We start from the raw sequence: 21,250 nt of genomic DNA, 5'->3' as shown, positions 1-21,250 counted from the left end.
ATTTGCAAGCTCCTCCGAATATTGCGGCGTTTGCATTCATTTCTGCGATCCTGGGGGGAATGATCACAGCGAAGCATCAGGCTTAAAGAGGATTGGATGATCCCCCTCCCCTCCCCCACTACAACTAAATGTATAGATAACGATGCATCGCTACTTTTAACATTATCCCTAGAATGTAAGGTTTTACGCTCATTACCGATGCACACAGGTCTTGGGAAGCACGTACAGTACACGTGCGTACGCATTATGTTTGGCGACTCCAGTAGCACAGCTACATGGCTATTCTGAGCATTTAATTCAATTCAACCTTCATGATTGAAGTAGAGCGTTTATAAGAAGTGTTAAGTGCTCCAATTGCCTAACTGGCACCTGGGCAATTAAACTCCGATTGAAGCACTTAACTCGCTTAACGTGAATCCAATAGAAAGAGTAGTAATTCTTGACAATAATTGTGTGTCAAGACCTTTCCAACAAAGTTGTACGTGCACCTCATTATAACAAAGTGGCGCACTGGTGTTTACAGAACACGGTACAGGACACGGCCAATGGCAGAAAGTGTATTTTTAAGCGCCGATGCTAGTTCTCGGCTCATGATGACGAAAGGCTGACGAGCGATTTCTTTGAGGGATGTCCTCCTGAATTTGAGAGAAATGATCAGGGTTAGCACTCATTCACATTCTCAGAAGAAGGTCCTCTTTATATGGCTTCAGTGAGCACAATATGGCCGTGTCGAGAAGCATTTGAGAAGATGATGTGGAGGAACCAAAATGTCTTGGAGCATTTAGGATTTATAACGGATGACCTGCGCAGGGCATGGGGTACACACGGTTCTATTCATCGGAATCGTGATGTATCTCAGACCCAAGATGCTTCAGAGGTTGTTATCGCTGGAACACTAGCTTCTGTTTGCGGGTCATATCCTGGTTTAAGCCTACTTGTGTTAAGGAACTCATCGCGAAGTCTTGCCATTCTCTACGCTCGTAGTCTTTGTTTTATGCTGACTGCTGCAGTGTCTAGTTTATTGGATTAATCTTTGTTGTTAAAAGTGCTATACAAATAAAATTGTATTGAATTGACTCCCAGCCAACCTCCCCCCCACCCACCCTCGCTCTTCTCATACGGTCCTCATTCCGAGTCCTACACGCTACATGTAGATCGAATACAACTACATACCCTGCTATTTATGCATACGCAAAGTAGGAGGAGTTTATTCACTGATGTGGAAAGGTCGGAAACGGGAAATGCGCACATTGTATACGGATGTATAAGAGGACGTTATACATCTAGGATCTTTGGGCTTCTGACACATCAGCGAATCGTGAAGCCCTTCATCACTTGAATAAGATTAAACAAAAAGAAACGGTCCATCGCTGTGGACTGGAGCGGCGTGAACCCCAGGAGGCTGGAGGCAGGTGTTAAACGAACGCCCTCACGGTCCGCTGCAACTGTGTTAATATGCACTGGAGGTGTTAAATGAATGCTGGTGATTTTAATGTTCTTCCCACTCCGGTGCACTTTACTCAACCCTCCCCAAGGGCCTGGTCATTAAGCGAAGATCTGAATCTGTAGCATATAAATTACACAACAGAGCACAACAGGTGGGTTGTGGAATTAATATGCTACAAAAAAAATACGTGTTAGATTTGAGATTCTTTGCGAAGTGCAATCACGTAAAAAATAAATAAATAAATAAATAAATAAATCACGTTGTTCACCAGAGTCAAGTTTGACCTCTAAACCTCCATGTCCACGAGGAAACGGATGGATCCTGAAGGTACTGCAATACCAGGTCAACGAGCAAGCTGCTCATCCATCTGCTCGCGCCAAACATCCGGTTATTCATTTAAAATAACGGCGGTGTACGTTCCATCCCATAATATGTCCGTGCATGTCTCGAATCACTGCCACACTCAACCTCCTGCTAACTCGCACACACCGTGTTCACGTTTTAAACATGCACACGACCATTGTTTGCTTGAAGCGTGTACCAATGAGGGTGGACGGGGTGATGGCAGAACAGGGGGTGTGTCTAGGCATCTACACACACACTTACATCACATCTAATAATATCCACACTCGAGTATGCTGAAAACAAGTCAGACACGTCCGCCTCGTACATAACTGCGTTACTTCGATCTGAAACCACATCATGCCAGAAGACAGCTTGGAGAAATTAAAGATACACACACACACACACACACACACACACACGTTTTGAGACTCAACACATCCAGACAACACCATAAATCATCTTGTCTTGGCAGCAAGAGCATCACTGATTACACACCCCGCTGTGTCAAAGCCGACACTACAAACATGGTACTTACTTCTAGCTGACCCTTCAGCTCTCGGATGCGGGCGGAGTCCTGAGACAGCTCCTCCCTCTGCGAGGCGTCGGCCAAGACGTTGACGGTGGTCTCGGCCTCCTGCAGCCACTTGAGGAAGCCTTCGAGCTCCCTGAGGGACACCTGCAGGCTCTTCAGCTCAGAGTCGAGAACCGCCTGACGATCTGACGCCCTGAGAAAACACGACACAACTCCGTTAAACACACACACACACACACACACACACGGCTGTTCACCCGTCTGTCCATTTATCTTTTCACCAAATCAGCCATATACAGCAAGCACATTTGAGGACTCACTTTTGCTACTGCACAAAGCTGGATTTAGGCACGGCTTGAAGGTAAATCCTGGCCTGAAATCCTTTCAGATGGTACTTTTATTCGAATTATAGCAGTAATGGGCAAAAATTTTAATCCTTGTTTGGTGTACAGATTTTTTTTTTTAAAAAAGATTAAAATTACACCACAACAGTACCAGGGAAATGGAGCTATGGTAAAGTAATGAAGGAAAGGGGAAGGAAGCGAAAAGAAAAGAAGGGAAAGGGAACTTAAAAGACAAGAAGGGAAGGGAAGGGAAGAGAAGGGAAGGCTTCCGTGCTCGGTCAGGTCTGTGTACCTGTTATTGATGGTGTTCCAGGACACAATGGTTTTGTCCATCACCTCCTTGACCCTGCGTGTGTCGTCGGTGGCGTAATCATGCAGAAGCTGATCGCACAGCTCGTTAAATGCCGCCACGGTCACGTTCTCTCGGCTCAGGTCTTGCAGGAAGGCCTTGACAGGAGAAGGGGGAAGAGGGGGGGGACACGCTGTGCTTAATAGATAAATGGGGGGAAAAAAAACTATTGATTAAATGTCTGAGCCAAAGAGCTGATCAGAACGTGCTTTGAGAGCATGACAGCTGGAGTGTGTTCCAAACCAGCACACTATAATCTGTGAAACTATAGTAAAACATTCTGATCCTTTTATAGCCATTAAATTAATATGTGATCAACATAAAGCAAGACAGAACGGTCTAGCTTTTAAAAAAAAAAAAAGTAGAACTGGAGCGCCTCCTACAGGATAATCCTGAAACTACAATATTAAAATGTCTAAAAATGTTTGAATAATGCTAAAATCGAGTGTTATATTAAACATTCAGCATCGCTTGAATGAAAAAACACTGTTTCAAACACCATCTGAACTAGACTTAGCTGAACTAGTGAGCTAGTGGGCATGGCCTAATATTCTAATGAGCTGTGTATCGTGCCCTGACGAGCTCACCTTGTTGTCACTGATCTGCTTGGTGAGCGGCTCTCGGCTCATCTGGAGCAGGTTATGCAAACGAGCGTCGTTCTGACCAATCATAGCCTTCACACGAGCAAACTGGTCCTGCCACTGGTCGCTGTGCGTGGTCATGTGATCCAGCTGCAGGAGCCGCGCCTCCACGCCGTGCTGCGTGCCGTCCCATTGGCTGCGCACTTTCTCCACTGGCCACCGAGCACAAACAGGAAATCCGTCATTTCAAATAATTAACGCGCGCGTGTGGGTTTTTTTTTTTTTTTGTATCTGGGTATTAACTTATATAATCTGCTTCTTCAACAACCTGTCTTCTACAAAAAAAAAAAATGTTTTGGACAATAAATATTTGTTTGTTTAATCTAAATAATATAAGATAAAGAGAAAGTTAATGAGGATGGGTAGACATTTCAAATCGACTACCTGAACAGGACAATTATCGTGAAAGCAAGAAGAAGAAAGTTCAAGAGCATTAAAAGGCAAGAAGAAGCAATGAGAAGAAAAAGAACGATGAAAAAACAAAAAGAAAGATGACAAAAAGAAGAAAAAGGAAAGATGACGGAGAAGAAAAAACAACAACAAAAAAAAAACCAATAAGAGCAAGCACAAAACACGTGTCACAAATAATAAAAGCCAGAAGATGATGAAAGAAGAAAACAAGACAGAAGAAAACAGGAGTAGAACTAGACAAAAGAAGAAGGGGAAAAAAGGAAGAAAAACATTAAAGAAAAAACAAAAAGCAAATGAGGCAGCAGCACGAAGAAGTAAGAAGAACGATAAAATGAGGGTAGAAGAAGCAAAAAGAAGCGGCAGAAGGAGGAAGGAGAAATGAGAAGAAGCAACATGAAGAAAATGCGGCAAGATGCAAGAAGAAAACGTCATGAAGCTTGACGCAGAAGAAGGACGCGTACGTTTCTCGGTGATGGAGGTCCGAACGTCCAGGTCGGACGTTTTGTTCTTGATGTTTTGAGCCTGAGTGAAAATCTCCTCTAGCTGAGGATGCCTCTGCTCCAGATCACTTTTAGTCACCTACACACACACACGTACGTTCAGGCTCTGACACACACCTAATCTCGGTCCTCAACAAAAGAATGATAGGAGAAGCTATAAGCTGTACACACACACAGACACACACACACACACCTCCAGGCGGCCGATGGTGGTACGGATCTCGTCGGTGTCACCCACGGTAACGATGCTGGATTTGAGCATCTGCTGAATGAGCTGCAGCCAGTGGGCCAGTTCTGTGGCCCGGTCGCTTACACACGCTGCACTGAGAGGAGCTTCTCCCAGCAACGCTGACCTCTGAACCTCAACGCACACTAACACACACACACACACTTTAATGTGAGACAATAATGGGCCACTTAAGACAAAGTGTGTGTGCGCGTCAGTGGTCAGTCGCTAACCTGGAGACAGCGGTTGCTGGGTGATCTGATGCGTCCACGGTGACTGAGGCACTTGTGTCCTGTCTTTCAATCTGAGCTCGAGAACTTTCCAGTCTGCTGCCAACTGCTCCATTTTACTCTGATCACACACACACACACACACACACACACACACACACACACACATAGATTCATGATTTTCCTGCATAGTTAACATCCTATCTCTCTGGAACATTTTGCTTTGTATCTATTAATAAAATAAAAGGAGTTCCTCAAGGTTCTGTTCTTGGCCCCCATTTTTATCCATTATACACACACACACACACCCCTATAAATAAATAAACAAATAAATAAATAAATAAATAAATAAATAAATATGTGTGTGTGTGTGTGTGTGTGTGTGTGTGTGTATGTATATATATATATATATATATATATATATACATACATATACACACACACACACACATACACACACACATACACACACATAAATCTGCACATATACAAACACACAATTTCCCCAATTGGTCACTGTTTAATTCTCGATTCGGATTGGTCGGCAGGAGTTGATTTATTTTCTGCAATAGCTTTGCAATGATCTGAGGCGAAGCCATAATTATATATGAACAAAAGGAGGGGACCTAGACTGGAACCTTGAGGGACACCTTATGGAAATCCATCCCACGACTTCCTGCTGTCATCTTTTTTTTTTTTTTTATAACCATGATAAAGTACACTCGGGGAGAATAAATAGAGTATAAAAGTTGAAATCAGACCTTTTCCTGAGGGAGCAGCTGCTGTTTCCTGTGTAGCTCAGTGGAACGTGCGAGCAGCTCGTCCAGCTCTTTTCTCCGCTCCCTCGCAGCCGACTCCAGTGCCTGTACCACAAGAGGACCGTCTGTACCACTCACAAACAAACAGTTCTTATAAAAGTCCGTATTACTCTAGCTATCTGTTAGAAATGAAAATGTGCACAATGCCCCTTTAAGCCAAACTTAGCTAATTAGACAAAGCTACTCCTTGGGGCAACGAGGCTAATATTGCTAAATGTTTATTGCCGTAATTTACATCCAGAGGAACTTGAGGGTTCTTCATTTTTTAAAATAATTTTAAAAAAATCTGGTCTAGCTTTCAAAAGTGAGTTTTACTTTGAACATCTTTTGAAAGGGGTACAAGATAAGAGCATACGAGTTAAGAGTGTAAAACTGCACCATGTCGCCGAATACCGACGTTACACGGCGGCCATCTTGGGCAGCAAGACCTCAGCTGCCATTCACAGCACTGTTGACCGCGTACGTTTCGTTTTCTCGCCGTTATTTCTAACTAATGGCGACGCAGCTCTGAAGGCTACCGTAGCTCACCTGCGCGTCGCTAAGTGACAGCTCGGTGCGTCCGCTCAGGGGCTGTTGAGTAAGATGGACCCAGTTGCTCAAGTGGTTCATCCGTTCCTGGAACTGCAGCCTGGCCTCCACCTCTCCGACCTTCTCTAATAACTCCTGCGTCACCTGCAGACAGAGGGAAAGACGAGAACACATGGGCGTGGAATCCAGCAGCATCATGGTACAATCTATTATCATGTATCAAAGCGGAGATAGAAATTCTCTCGAGCGTTATTTCGAATGTTTAGATACGACGTGTGCAAGAGTGTTACTTTGCTCCAGGTCATGTTGATTTGCCGGAGATTTGAGGCCTGAGCTTCTCTCTCGTGAGCCTTCAGGTTGGAGCTGGCAAGGATCTGAGGTCCATTTCTGTTCAGCCAAATCAAGCTCTCGTTCTGCAAATCCATCTCCTCCGCCAGAGCCTGACCGAGAGAGATAGAGACAGAGAGAGACAGAGAGAGAGACAGAGAGACAAAGACAGAGAGAGACAGAGACACAGAGAGAGGGACAGACAGAGTGAGAGAGAAAGAGTGAGAGACAGAAAGAGAGAAAAAGAGAGAGAGACAGAGAGAGAGACAGACAGAAAGACAGAGAGAGAGACAGAGAAAGTAATAGATGATGATGTAAGGAGAAGTTGTTGATCCAAATGGTGAGTAGAAAGGGGGCTCAAGGGGAACCTATGGGACGAACATCCTCAGGACCAATTCCATTAACCGTATGTAATGGCGCCCCAGGCACTGAATGACACAGCCCTTATTCCAGCAGTGACAGGTGACAAATTAAATTTCATGCAAATGAACCATAACCCAGGTAAAGCAACACATCTGAGTGACCAGCCAAGGAAAATTTCTCAACTCAGCCCGGACACCTCCCACTTCTCGGCTTGGAATTTCTCAAACGAAATGAAGCGACTATAGAAAAATACAGCATTTAATTTCTCAAACGAAATGAAGCGACTATAGAAAAATACAGCATTTTATTTATATATATATATATATATATATATATATATATATATATATATATATATATATACACATACATATATACACACACACACACACACACACACACACACACACTAGCCCAAACATTCTGTCTACCATTTTTTGAAAATATGAACTTCATAAACCTACACCAGTGGAACTTGTCTGTGGGATGGACCGCAGCCCCGATGTGCTCAGAGGTCCGAAACGAGCACTTCCCAAAATACCGCCAATAAACCTAGTCCAGCAACTCAAGTTCCCTAAATATGTCGCCAGAGGGGGCAGTTTTTTACTTAATACGTTTACATGAGCTTGTGATGAGAGCAACCCCGGGAGAGGACGGGACGAGTCGGCCGGAGCAGGACTGAGCGGAATATTGTCGTCATGTAGTCCGCGATGTATGAATGCTATGTCGTTGGACCTTTACAATTGTGAACTTTAACTAACTCGGTTGCAATACAAGAGCGACAGCAGCGCGTGCTGTGATGCCTTCTGGTGTCTCACCTTCAGCTCTCGCAGGTTTTGGTCGGCAGCACTCGCAGGTAGAGTCAGCACAGAGGCCTCGGTCTGCTCTAACCAACGAGTCAAATCGGCACTGCGCCGTACCACTTCTGACACCGAGGGATGGCCAGCCATTAGCCTAAACACACAAACACACACACACTTCCCTTATTAGTGCACCTTTGCTTCCATTATCACAATTCAAACTGTGATGAGCAGCTCTTAATATTTCTTACTTGAGAAGATTTTTGTACACAAACATGTGTGTCAACGTCTCTAACAGGAAGTGAAAGAGATATATAAATATATATTTTAAAAAAAACCCGTAGCATATTTCAGCGGATGATACGGCTCCACGCTAACGGTGTCAATAATGAACAGCACAAAGTCGTTTTTATCGGTTCGCAAACCAAGGCTTGATCAAACGTAGGGTCCGCTGTATTACTCCACGGTTACTCGTGGTGTCGTGACTGTTACCTGCGGTGGCGCTCGGCGACTCGTGCGTGAACGACTGCGCAGCGCTGCGTGAGGTTGTCCAGCTTGTCCTGGAGCACAGGGCCATCCAGAGACGACAGCTGCATGATGATGTGCTCTCCCGATCGGACCAGCTCGTCCAGCACAGCCTCGTGACTCACCAGGCCTTCCTCCAGCTCCTGAGCGCAATAAACACACATGAGAACACGCGAACACACGTCTCTGCTATTTTTATTTATTTATTTATCTTTACACAAGGCTAATGGATACAGGCGACGCTATAACGGCAGAGATGAAAGAAGCTTGAGATTTGTTAGCAGAGCATACGATCAAAACATTCGAAACAGTCCGTACAAGCACATGAAATCCTGCAGTTTCCAGTTTTGACCTTTGACCCTTTTACCGACCTCTTGTCGAGTGTGGATATGCTCCGGGTCTCCGCCGGGTCCGGTTTCCTCAGCTAGAGCCTGTTCTGTGTCGCACAGCCACTGAGACAGGTCGTTCATGTCGCAGTGAAACCGCCTCCATTCCTCAACGGCGCGGTCAAAAGACCTACACACGAGAAAACACGAAAACACAAAAACACACTCTGAAAGCTGTTCTGATCCGGGTCCGCCCGCACGCTCGTGGGTCAGCAGACTCCACGATTTGCATTTCCATTAAAAGCAGAAGAAGCCAGAGGTGTCAGACACGCCACGATTATTACTCCTAATGCTTTTAACAGATGCAATGATTTTCAGAGATGGAGAGAAGACTCGCTGCAGCATTGCGCTCGTTCACGTGTTATCCAGGAAATCTGGCGACCCAGTTTCATTCAGAAATCTCCGACGTGATGAAAAGGCCAGGGTGAGCGATGAATATTAATGAAACAGAAGCACTTAAGCTCGTGTTCTGAAGAATAAAGACAGCGTGTAAAAGGGCGGTCACGTGACGCTGGAAACACACTGCAAACTTCTGAGGTCAGGTCTTTCTATTAGCATTTCTTAGGATTATTTATCCAGCGAGCACTTTTACCATTTTACCGCATGCCTTAACGGAAAACTTCAGCAAAATATTGAACGTACATGATGTACCTATTTAAACAAGCAACGCGTTTAGACTCGGAACTACGACGCCAGACGTGTAAACATCGGTGTCTCACACCGGTGACGTCACGTAGACGTGCTTTAGGACGCAGCAGCGTGATGTAATTCGTCCAAAATGGCCGCCCAGATAATCAGAAACACACACACACACACACACACACACACACACACACATTATATATATATATATATATATAATATATATACACACACACACACACACATATTATATATATAATATATGTGTGTGTGTGTGTGTGTGTGTGTATATATATATATATCTCCTTTTTCTTCTTTCTTTTTATTCCCTTTTCTTTTTTTCTTTTTTTTACATGTTGTGTAAAAATATGAGCTTGGGACTTCTAATAGGAAGGTTGCGAGTTCGAATCACGGTACCGCCCAGCTGCTAGGTTCTTGAACAAGATCTTGAACATTTATATGCTCAGCAGCTCGTCTGTGAGGCACGTTGGATAAAAGCATCTGCCAGATGAGTAACTGGAAAGGTCGCCTCACCCTTTTCGCTGGACGTACATGCGGTTCACTCTGTCCCACTCGGCATTCAGCTGAGTCAGCGCGTCACCAATCTGCTCCACTTCCTGCCTGGAGGCATCCTGGATCACGTCAGGCTGACGCTCATTTAACGTGGTGACCTGCTCACCGACGCGCTCCAAACTCTCCTTTATGTTCTACACAGAAAGAGAGAGGGGACGGTGTGTATCATTCAACCTTAAAGATAAATCTATCTATCTATCTATCTATCTATCTATCCATCTATGATGATGCTGTGATTTCATAACATCATAACACTGTTCATTTCAATTTAGCACATGGGGAATTTTAAAGCTGCAGTATGTAATTTTTTTTTTTTTGTTAAGAATCAAAGTAGCAGGAGTCAGGAGAACCTAATACTCTAAACAGCGGTCCTCAAACTAAAAAAAAAAAAAAAAAAAAAAATTTGTTGGTTAAGATATTCAGTTCAGTTGAGCAGATGATCTCAAGAATAAATGTAGCCACTTACCGAATCAAAAACTATAAATCGAAGCTTAAGCTCCATTTTTTGTTTTTGTTTTTATTAAACCATTCGCTTCAAATTAGTCGATGGTGAATTTTTAAAGCTGCGGTTTGTCGTTTTCCAGGATTATTAAGTCAAAAGAGAACTTAATATGCTTAAACAAGAGTTCTCTGTGTTTCTGAACCTTTCGCAAATTTCTCTATTGTGGAGTTGTGCCCTGATCATATAATGGCAAACTCGTTCATTTGGTTCACCGTGGTCATGAATTGTGATTGGCTGTCACATATTTAATCTAGATAATGATGTTTAATGACATCTTCTGTTTGTAAACGAGGCCACAATTTGGTTGAATTTAATGAAGAGTCAAAATTTACAAAAAAAAAAAAAAAATAGAGATAAAAACATCTGAGATTTGTTGCGAACTGCCGCTCTAAAATGTGGTGTTCTTGTGCTGCTTTGGGTTGCCGTGGAAACCTAAATAATGAATTAAAAGTCTTAAGAGATTAATTTAAGAGATGCCAGGCTGTCAGGAAGATCATCGGGGATTAGCGCTGCATGCTTAGAGATTACTTGAAGGTGTGCCCTCAATAAATATATATATATTTTTTAAAGTTATATACTGCTACTTTAACCCTATACAACCAATAAGTGTATACAATAAATAAAATAAAAATTCAATGAACAAATGAAAGACCTGAACATGACTTCTGCGTGTGTGTCTTTGTGTCTGACCCTGACGAGGACATATAAAAATGTAGTTTGATACACTTTCGAACACTGAGTTAGGATTGGTGATTTGTGAATGAATTCCATACTAATGAATAACTGAATTAATTTTTAATGCCGTTACCCTCAGCGTGTCGTCCTGGCTGGAGAAGTCTTCAAACAGGCCTCCGCTGAGCTCCGACGAGTTGAGGAGGAGCTCGTTGTCGGCCATGGCCAGCAGGACCTTGTTCACGTCCAGGAGGAAGGTGGACGGCGAGAGAGACCGCGAGGAGGGGGCGGAGTCAAAAGAAACTTCTCCAACTCGACGGGTTCTGATGATGTGCAGCTCCTGAGAAAGAGGAGATAGAAAGAGTTCGATCTAGATTACAGGTTTGTTAATAACGGAAGAAATACAGTGCAGTATTATGTGGATTGTCATGCAAATTAGATATGGATCCTTGATTCTGATTTGTCAGAAGGTGTATGCTAATAAAGCAAACCTCAGACACCAAATATGGCTTCGCTGATTGGCTCCATTTGAGCTCAGTGTGTACTTTTTTTTTTTTTTAGCATTTGCATGTGTGTACCCTGTAGCGAGTGTGTAGTAGCTGCAGTTTTAGGCGTATCTCATCTCTCTTCTCCTCAGACGCAGACTGGATCAGCTCTTCTCCTCTCCTCAAGACCTCCTCAATACGTGCTTTCTCTTCATCCAGCTGAAACAAACACACACGTGAGCACACACACACACAAAACCCAGCAGCGATGTAGTTTACCTCATAAACATCCACAGTGTGTGTGTGTGTGAACACACGGTATCTTGTATTTATACAGTACAGTATCTTAGTTAATATTAATATGAGATACTGTAGGTTAGTGCTATTGCATCATAATATTAAGAACCAATCCTGTTCCTATATGCAAATAGAGACCATGCAACACTGGCTTGTTGAGCCAGGAGGTGCTCCTAATTTGCAAGTACATAAAACTAACAGTGAACGGTGCTCCTTGTTACGAAGTGGTGGCATGACACCGTGTGCGTGCATGTACCTTGTCCTCATCAGGTGAGTGCGCGGGTTCCTGCCGCTCCAGTGCGCTAAGAGCCGCCTGCAACTCCACCTCGAACTCCTGCGGGGTGTCGGACGAGCACGGAGGAGCAGTCGGTTCCTTCAGCGCCTCCTCTTCCTCCTGCTGCACCTCCGCTTGATCACGCTCCAGACCCACAGAGCACTGCGCACAACATACGACATGAAAGCAAATAAATCACTGGAGACACGCTTCCGTAGACAGAAATCGTCACCATAGCAACGCTTACACGTGTTTTTTTTACGTCCGTTTGTGTTGAGCGTCTGCCATTCGAGTCCAAGTATTAGTAAGAAGTTACCATTCATTTCTCCTCGTCTTGATTGATCTGACTGTAACTGAGCCACACTCTCATCGGTAGTCTCATCATTACGTGAATCCATGGTATTACATCTAGCCCCGCCCACACTGCAAATTGCGGTCTCTATTTTATCACGCTGTGTGACGATCACGGGTTTTAACGCAACGTTCTTGTGCGTTTCTACGACGTAACGAAAGCCTAAATGAGCGCGTGTTACCTGAGCGGTTCTGATGTGCTGTGCCACCTTGTGGAAGTTGCGGTTGAGGTCTTCCAGTTTGGGCTCCACCACGTCTCGGCACGCAGGCCCCCTGCCGGTCATCAGGATGACGGCCTGATCCCGGGCGCCGTCCACCCTCGCGCTCATAGCCTCCAGTTCACTCAGCAAGGCCTGAAAGAAAAAACTTTTTTAGACGGGTCTGATACCACGAAAATACTTGAAAGAGTGTCTCCAAAGAGCGTCGTCTCCGACCTTCACCACTCGCTCCCTCTCAGCAGTGGGGAGCTTCTCGGTCTCGTCCAGACGGATCTCGGTCTGATAGAGCCACGTGCTGATGTGAGCCAAATTCTCATCAAACATCTCCACCTCCCTCTGATGACTCTGCAACACCACACACACCTATAAGTCCATGACCTGCAGTGTGTTCATGTATAGACTTCTACATTCAGTTCAGTCTCGTCTTATCTCGTTTTCCCCTCTCGTCGTCTCGTCTCATTTCTTTTGTCTTTTCTCATCTTATATTTTTTCCATCTCTTTTCCCCATATTGTCTCATTTTCCTCCTTGTTTTCTCTCTTCTCTTTTCTCCTGTCTCTCTTATCTTGTCTTCTTGTTTCTCTTTTCGATTAATTTTCACTTTGTCTTTTCTTGTCTCTGACTTACTTGTCTTATTCACTCTAACTCAAACTTGTAAAATGGCCTCACAAGTCAGAAATAAAATACTCGAAACGTTGGCAATTATTTACAAGAGATTATGAGACAATAATTTACAGATCACACACACACACACACCAGCACAGCACTGAGCCAGTCCTCCATCAGCGTCCGCACTTGTTGCCATCCCTCATTCAGGACGAACAGCTGATCCTCAAGCTGAGCCTCGCTGCCCTCCACTACGGCCTGCAGGGCGGTGCTGTTCTCCGTCACCTTACCCAGATCCGCCTTCTTACAGTCGCTCTCCTTTAGCAGACCCTGCACAACACACACGTCAGTCGCACTGAAGGCTACAAAACCACACTTACAGAACTAATCTCTCTCTCACACACACACACACTCACATTGGCCCAGGCAATCTCAGCATCGATGTCAGCCGGCATGTCTCCCGTGTTGATCTTCTTCTCCAGCTGTGTGTGTGTGGACGTGATCCAGTCCTGCAGAGCGGCGCTGTCCTTGTGCAGTCTCTGAGACAGAGACAGAGCTTTCTCCAGCTCTTGTTTTCCATCCGTCACCTAACACACACACACACACACAAACATTTAATACCAAGTTCAGTCAGCAGTACATAGTAGTTTGTTTCTAATTCATCATATAGCAGATTCAAGCAGCAATTTGTCAGGGTGTGTGTGTGTGTGTGTGTACACATATACCTGTGCGCCCAGTTCGTTGTATAGTAATTTGAGCGCAGTGAGTTGTTCGTCCATGCTCTTCGGATTCTCAGTCTGTTGTTTCTGGACAATCTGTCGGCCCGTTTTGATCACCGTCTCTACCTCCAGCTTCACCTCACTCAGCATCTTATACAGCTTCTACACCCACACACACACGGATCATGAGCGCATGTGACCAAGTTGTCACTAAGCACCCAGTGTAGTGAATTGCATATGGTAATGTGGACGTCTGTGTGGACGTGTGTGTGGGGTTGTGTGTGTGTGTGTGGGGTTGTATGCGCGTGTGTGGTTGTGTGTGGGGTTGTGGATGTGTGCGGTTGTGTGCATGGGCTTGTGTGTGTGTGTGTGTGTGTGTGTGCATGTTTGTGTGTGCGCGCATGTGCTCACCATGCAACCGGCGAGCTGTGTTTGAATCTGCTCCGGCTGTGTATCAGCAAGGTCGAGAACCGGAAGCTCAGCGCGGGCGTTCTCCAGGACTCTTTTACAGTCCAGCATGCGCTGCTCAAAGTTGGCTGGTTTCTGGAAGAGCTGGAATTTCGTGTTGATCTCCCGGAATTTCCTCTGTACACAAACGGGAACACTTTACCTTCCGACCAATCAGAATGCAGAATTCAGAGATGTGTTTTCTATAGAAGTTCCGGCTCCGAGGCGAATCGCAGGTTTATACGGACGTGCTCGTCCCGATTCCGCTAGCATTTCTATAGCAACAACTTACACCAGGACTTGTAACATAGCGTAATATGATAATAACTTGGAACTGTGCGCGCTAATTAGTGCTGTTTTGGAATAATAAATAAACTCGAGCTATCTGGAAACGTCGTCGTCTCCTGGAAGCATGCGGAAAAAAATCCAGGACGAGGCAGAAAGTCCGCTCGGGTGTGTATACCTGCAGTTGATCCAGCATGGTGCCTCCGCGTGACGATTTTCCATCGGAAGCGGGAGCGGGAACGTTCCCTGCGTTCCTCCTGCGCAGGTCCTCCAGAGAGGCCTCGTGAGCTGCGATGTCAGCCTGAATCGCCTGAGAGCAAAGGTCAGAGGGAAGAGATGAAGTGGGCGGGATCTAAAAAAGGTGTGTGTGTGTGTGTGTGTGTGTTTGTGTGTGTACCTGAGCTTCCTGTGGTATCTGAAAGGCGTCTATGCGGTCGGTGAGGTAGGACGTGAGCGTCTGATCGAGCTGAGCGAGCGAGTCCTGAAGTACGTGTAATGCCGCCTCGTTCTCCTTCAGCGTAGCCAACTGCTGCTCCAGAGCTGCCTGACGCTCCACCACCTACACACACACACACACAAATTACACAATACCAGTGTTTGATTCACAGGCCAAGTAGGTTAATGAAATTAAACATATTAGGAAGTGTTCAATAGAATGTCACATCATCTACGCACACACACCTGCTGGTTGAGGTTGTCATAGCGAGAGTTGAAGTTGTCCAGTTTCTCTGTGATGAGGTCGTCCAGAATCCCACCGTCAATCAAAGTCTGGCTCAGCTCCCGGATCTGAGTCCTGTTATCACCTGGGTGACGAAGAACCGACTCCAGAGACTGAGAGACAGACAGACAGAGAGAGAGAGAGAGAGAGAGAGAGAGAGAGAGAGAGAGAGACACAGAGACAGAGACAGAGACAGAGAGAGAGGGCACACGGGGTTAAAAATAATCGACTAACGAGGATCTCTGTTAAGAATCACGCTGGTCGTACGGAGGGGAAATACAGTGGATGCTGTAGTGGTGTAATGGAAGTGAAACAGTGAGATCAGCGTACCTCCACAGCCTGGCTGATGGACTCCGTGTTCTCCGGAAGCTTCTCTGTGGCCTGCAGACTCTCCTCTAAAGTGTTCAACCAGCCGGACTCCAAATCCAGATACTGCAGCAGCTCCATCCAGCATGACCACACCTCCTACAGAACAGCGGACGTCTTATAACCCTGCTATTATGCTACACGACGTCATAACCAACCCCGCTATTGCGCTGCACGCCGTTATAACCAACCCCGCTACTGCACTGCACGCCGTTATAACCAACCCCGCTACTGCGCTGCACGCCGTTATAACCAACCCCGCTACTGCACTGCACGCCGTTATAACCAACCCCGCTACTGCACTGCACGCCGTTATAACCAACCCCGCTACTGCACTGCACGCCGTTATAACCCCGCTATTATATTATACTACATGACATTACATCCCTGCTATTATATTACACTACACGACGTTACATCCCTGATATTATATTATACTACACGACGTTACATCCCTGCTATTATATTACACTACACGCCGTTATAACCCCGCTATTATATTATACTACATGACATTACATCCCTGCTATTATATTACACTACACGACGTTACATCCCTGATATTATATTATACTACACGACGTTACATCCCTGCTATTATATTACACTACACGCCGTTATAACCCCGCTATTATATTATACTACATGACATTACATCCCTGCTATTATATTACACTACACGACGTTACATCCCTGCTATTATATTATACTACACGCCGTTATAACCCCGCTATTATATTATACTACATGACATTACATCCCTGCTATTATATTATACTACACGACGTTACATCCCTGCTATTATATTACACTACACGACGTTACATCCCTGCTATTATATTACACTACACGACGTTACATCCCTGCTATTATATTACACTACACGACGTTACATCCCTGCTATTATATTACACTACACGACGTTACATCCCTGCTATTATATTACACTACACGACGTTACATCCCTGCTATTATATTACACTACACGACGTTAAATCCCTGCTATTATATTATACTACACGACGTTACATCCCTGCTATTATATTACACTACACGACGTTATATCCCTGCTATTATATTACACTTCACGACGTTACATCCCTGCTATTATATTATACTACACGACGTTATATCCCTGCTATTATATTATACTACACGACGTTACAGCCCTGCTATTATATTATACTACACGACGTTACATCCCTGCTATTATATTACACTACACGACGTTATATCCCTGCTATTATATTACACTTCACGACGTTACATCCCTGCTATTATATTATACTACACGACGTTATATCCCTGCTATTATATTACACTACACGACGTTACAGCCCTGCTATTATATTACACTACACGACGTTACATCCCTGCTATTATATTATACTACACGACGTTATATCCCTGCTATTATATTACACTACACGACGTTACAGCCCTGCTATTATATTACACTACACGACGTTACATCCCTGCTATTATATTACACTACACGACGTTATATGCCTGCTATTATATTATACTACACGACGTTACATCCCTGCTATTATATTATACTACATGACATTACATCCCTGCTATTATATTACACTACACGACGTTACATCCCTGATATTATATTATACTACACGACGTTACATCCCTGCTATTATATTACACTACACGCCGTTATAACCCCGCTATTATATTATACTACATGACATTACATCCCTGCTATTATATTACACTACACGACGTTACATCCCTGATATTATATTATACTACACGACGTTACATCCCTGCTATTATATTACACTACACGACGTTATATCCCTGCTATTATATTACACTTCACGACGTTACATCCCTGCTATTATATTACACTACACGACGTTACATCCCTGCTATTATATTACACTACACGCCGTTATAACCCCGCTATTATATTATACTACATGACATTACATCCCTGCTATTATATTACACTACACGACGTTACATCCCTGCTATTATATTATACTACACGCCGTTATAACCCCGCTATTATATTATACTACATGACATTACATCCCTGCTATTATATTATACTACACGACGTTACATCCCTGCTATTATATTACACTACACGACGTTACATCCCTGCTATTATATTACACTACACGACGTTACATCCCTGCTATTATATTACACTACACGACGTTACATCCCTGCTATTATATTACACTACACGACGTTACATCCCTGCTATTATATTACACTACACGACGTTACATCCCTGCTATTATATTACACTACACGACGTTACATCCCTGCTATTATATTACACTACACGCCGTTATAACCCCGCTATTATATTATACTACATGACATTACATCCCTGCTATTATATTACACTACACGACGTTACATCCCTGATATTATATTATACTACACGACGTTACATCCCTGCTATTATATTACACTACACGCCGTTATAACCCCGCTATTATATTATACTACATGACATTACATCCCTGCTATTATATTACACTACACGACGTTACATCCCTGCTATTATATTATACTACACGCCGTTATAACCCCGCTATTATATTATACTACATGACGTTACATCCCTGCTATTATATTATACTACACGACGTTACATCCCTGCTATTATATTACACTACACGACGTTACATCCCTGCTATTATATTACACTACACGACGTTACATCCCTGCTATTATATTACACTACACGACGTTACATCCCTGCTATTATATTATACTACACGACGTTACATCCCTGCTATTATATTACACTACACGACGTTATATCCCTGCTATTATATTACACTACACGACGTTACATCCCTGCTATTATATTACACTACACGACGTTACATCCCTGCTATTATATTACACTACACGACGTTACATCCCTGCTATTATATTATACTACACGCCGTTATAACCCCGCTATTATATTATACTACATGACATTACATCCCTGCTATTATATTACACTACACGACGTTATATCCCTGCTATTATATTACACTACACGACGTTACATCCCTGCTATTATATTATACTACACGACGTTACATCCCTGCTATTATATTATACTACACGACGTTACATCCCTGCTATTATATTACACTACACGACGTTACATCCCTGCTATTATATTACACTACACGACGTTACATCCCTGCTATTATATTATACTACACGCCGTTATAACCCCGCTATTATATTATACTACATGACATTACATCCCTGCTATTATATTACACTACACGACGTTATATCCCTGCTATTATATTACACTACACGACGTTACATCCCTGCTATTATATTATACTACACGACGTTACATCCCTGCTATTATATTACACTACACGACGTTACAGCCCTGCTATTATATTACACTACACGACGTTACATCCCTGCTATTATATTATACTACACGACGTTATATGCCTGCTATTATATTATACTACACGACATTACATCCCTGCTATTATATTATACTACACGACGTTATATCCCTGCTATTATATTATATTATAGTACACAATGTTATAACCCTGCTATTACACTAGACAGCCGGTATTTCAGCGTGCGCGTGCGTTACCTCCAGCGTGTGGCACTTGCTCTTGAAGCGGTCACACAGTTTGTGGTAGTTCTGCAGCACCTCGGCTAACTCGCTGCTCAGATCCTGACCACCGGGGGGCGCTTTACTTGTCAACACGTTAATGTTGTCCTTCAAAATCTTCACCCGTACCTCCTTCTGTAGCACGTCCTCTTTAGCCCTCTTCCACACACACACACACACGAAATTGAGCACAAATACAGTACGCTATGTCACGTGTTACTTTAAGAACTGACATGAACTGACACATGTACATGTCATCATTTGCAAATTTTTCTGATATAAGAGGAATAAAAGACTGTGGGCTGTGCTGGTGTATGAAATTAACCAACAGTAACTCCATTCCACAACAGGCTGCATTACACCACCCCACCGTGGATTATGTTCCTATAACAGCACGCCCCCAAGCACTTTATTCCTTATACACACACTCTCAGTCAAAAGTTTACACACACTCATACTTTATCATTATTTTTTTCCTCCACATTTTAGAATAATAATAATAATAATAATAATAATAATAATAATAATAAAGTCATCAAAACTCTGGAGTAACACAAATGGAACTGTTGGAATTATGTTTTAATAAGAAAAAAATCAATATAATTTAGTAATTATATATATCATATATAAATCAGAATAATTTAGTATTTCAGCATCTTCAAAGTAGACGCCCTTTTTGCCTAGAATTTTCCAGAAATGTATTCTTGGCGTTTTCTGACCCGATTTCTTGAGGAATTTCCCCGAAATGCTTTTTAAACAGTATTAAAGGAGTTCACAACGACGCTGGACTCTTATTGGCTACTTTTTGTAATATTTCTCTCCAAGTCGTCCGTTTAAAAAAAAAATATTTTTTTGTAAATAAAATGTTAGTTTTCTAATGAAAGAAATGAATACGTCAGCACGATTATATTTTTGTCTACAACACCGATTTCACACAATCATACACCTTCAGATCAAAAGCTTTTTAAGAGCGTGAGAAACTTTTCAGTCAAGTGTCCACAAACTTTTGACTGGTAGTGTGTATATTCATGAACGACGCAAGAATATTTTTGCTCAATCTTCCCAGCTCGACTGATTAAAAACTTCAGAAAGTGTGTGGTGGTTGTGTTGTCTTCGTGTACCTTCATCTCCTGTAGAGCCTCCTCAAGCTCCTCAGGACTCTTGTACTCAAAATCTCTCATGAGGAACTCCTCATCCACCTGAGCCATCCACTCCTGCATCTCCGCCAAGTCCTTCTTCAAGTTCAACACTTTCTCCTGACTCTCAGTCACGCGCTCTTGCTGCTGCTGCAACTGCACCCCACACACACACACACACACACACACACACACACACACACATTTACACAAGCACTGTTAATTAAGAATAAAACATTCTACTTTTGGTCAGACTTTCCACTAAACTTTCTCACTTGTGAGAAATACAGTATAAATTCCCAGTCCTTTCCTTCCTCACCTGTTTGCTCAGCACATCCCAGCGTCCCTGTTTCTCTTCCAGCTCCTTCAGCCCCCATGTGGCCAAACTTGGTACTGCGCTCTGCTGCACGGCAGCTACAGACACGGCTGCCTGTTTCAGAGACGACTCCACCGCCTCCATCTCCCCTACGTACTCCTAACCGAAAGACAAGGAAGTACAAATTCAGCAGATTTAAAATAGCAATAAAATGGCACTTCGGAGCCGAGTCAAACAAGCCATAAATTATA

General features: G+C 43.5%; 1 protein-coding gene across 3 annotated transcripts in view; it reads right to left on the bottom strand.

Annotated features, from left to right (window-relative positions):
• Positions 1 to 21,250, bottom strand: part of utrn (utrophin) — a 180,590-nt gene that overhangs the window by 105,877 nt on the left and 53,463 nt on the right. For all 3 annotated transcript variants that reach the window (XM_053643180.1, XM_053643182.1, XM_053643181.1), the window contains exons 25-53: positions 21,003 to 21,158; positions 20,669 to 20,839; positions 19,527 to 19,706; positions 15,890 to 16,024; positions 15,523 to 15,672; positions 15,239 to 15,400; positions 15,020 to 15,151; positions 14,521 to 14,694; positions 14,116 to 14,271; positions 13,807 to 13,977; positions 13,541 to 13,720; positions 13,003 to 13,131; positions 12,751 to 12,921; positions 12,200 to 12,379; positions 11,740 to 11,865; positions 11,298 to 11,501; positions 9,949 to 10,121; positions 8,758 to 8,902; positions 8,354 to 8,529; positions 7,880 to 8,015; positions 6,662 to 6,811; positions 6,372 to 6,515; positions 5,787 to 5,888; positions 5,029 to 5,146; positions 4,763 to 4,941; positions 4,531 to 4,648; positions 3,605 to 3,810; positions 2,961 to 3,115; positions 2,328 to 2,517 (exon numbers count right to left, since the gene is read on the bottom strand). In XM_053643180.1, coding sequence (XP_053499155.1) covers positions 2,328 to 2,517; positions 2,961 to 3,115; positions 3,605 to 3,810; positions 4,531 to 4,648; positions 4,763 to 4,941; positions 5,029 to 5,146; positions 5,787 to 5,888; positions 6,372 to 6,515; positions 6,662 to 6,811; positions 7,880 to 8,015; positions 8,354 to 8,529; positions 8,758 to 8,902; positions 9,949 to 10,121; positions 11,298 to 11,501; positions 11,740 to 11,865; positions 12,200 to 12,379; positions 12,751 to 12,921; positions 13,003 to 13,131; positions 13,541 to 13,720; positions 13,807 to 13,977; positions 14,116 to 14,271; positions 14,521 to 14,694; positions 15,020 to 15,151; positions 15,239 to 15,400; positions 15,523 to 15,672; positions 15,890 to 16,024; positions 19,527 to 19,706; positions 20,669 to 20,839; positions 21,003 to 21,158 — 4,569 coding nt within the window. The remainder of the gene's footprint in view (positions 1 to 2,327; positions 2,518 to 2,960; positions 3,116 to 3,604; positions 3,811 to 4,530; positions 4,649 to 4,762; positions 4,942 to 5,028; positions 5,147 to 5,786; positions 5,889 to 6,371; positions 6,516 to 6,661; positions 6,812 to 7,879; positions 8,016 to 8,353; positions 8,530 to 8,757; positions 8,903 to 9,948; positions 10,122 to 11,297; positions 11,502 to 11,739; positions 11,866 to 12,199; positions 12,380 to 12,750; positions 12,922 to 13,002; positions 13,132 to 13,540; positions 13,721 to 13,806; positions 13,978 to 14,115; positions 14,272 to 14,520; positions 14,695 to 15,019; positions 15,152 to 15,238; positions 15,401 to 15,522; positions 15,673 to 15,889; positions 16,025 to 19,526; positions 19,707 to 20,668; positions 20,840 to 21,002; positions 21,159 to 21,250) is intronic.

This window comes from Ictalurus furcatus, chromosome 15, assembly GCF_023375685.1.
Source record: "Ictalurus furcatus strain D&B chromosome 15, Billie_1.0, whole genome shotgun sequence".
Taxonomy (NCBI): Eukaryota; Metazoa; Chordata; class Actinopteri; order Siluriformes; family Ictaluridae; genus Ictalurus; species Ictalurus furcatus.
The sequence above is the reverse complement of the archived record's forward strand: the minus strand, read 5'-3'. Positions and strand labels throughout refer to the sequence as shown.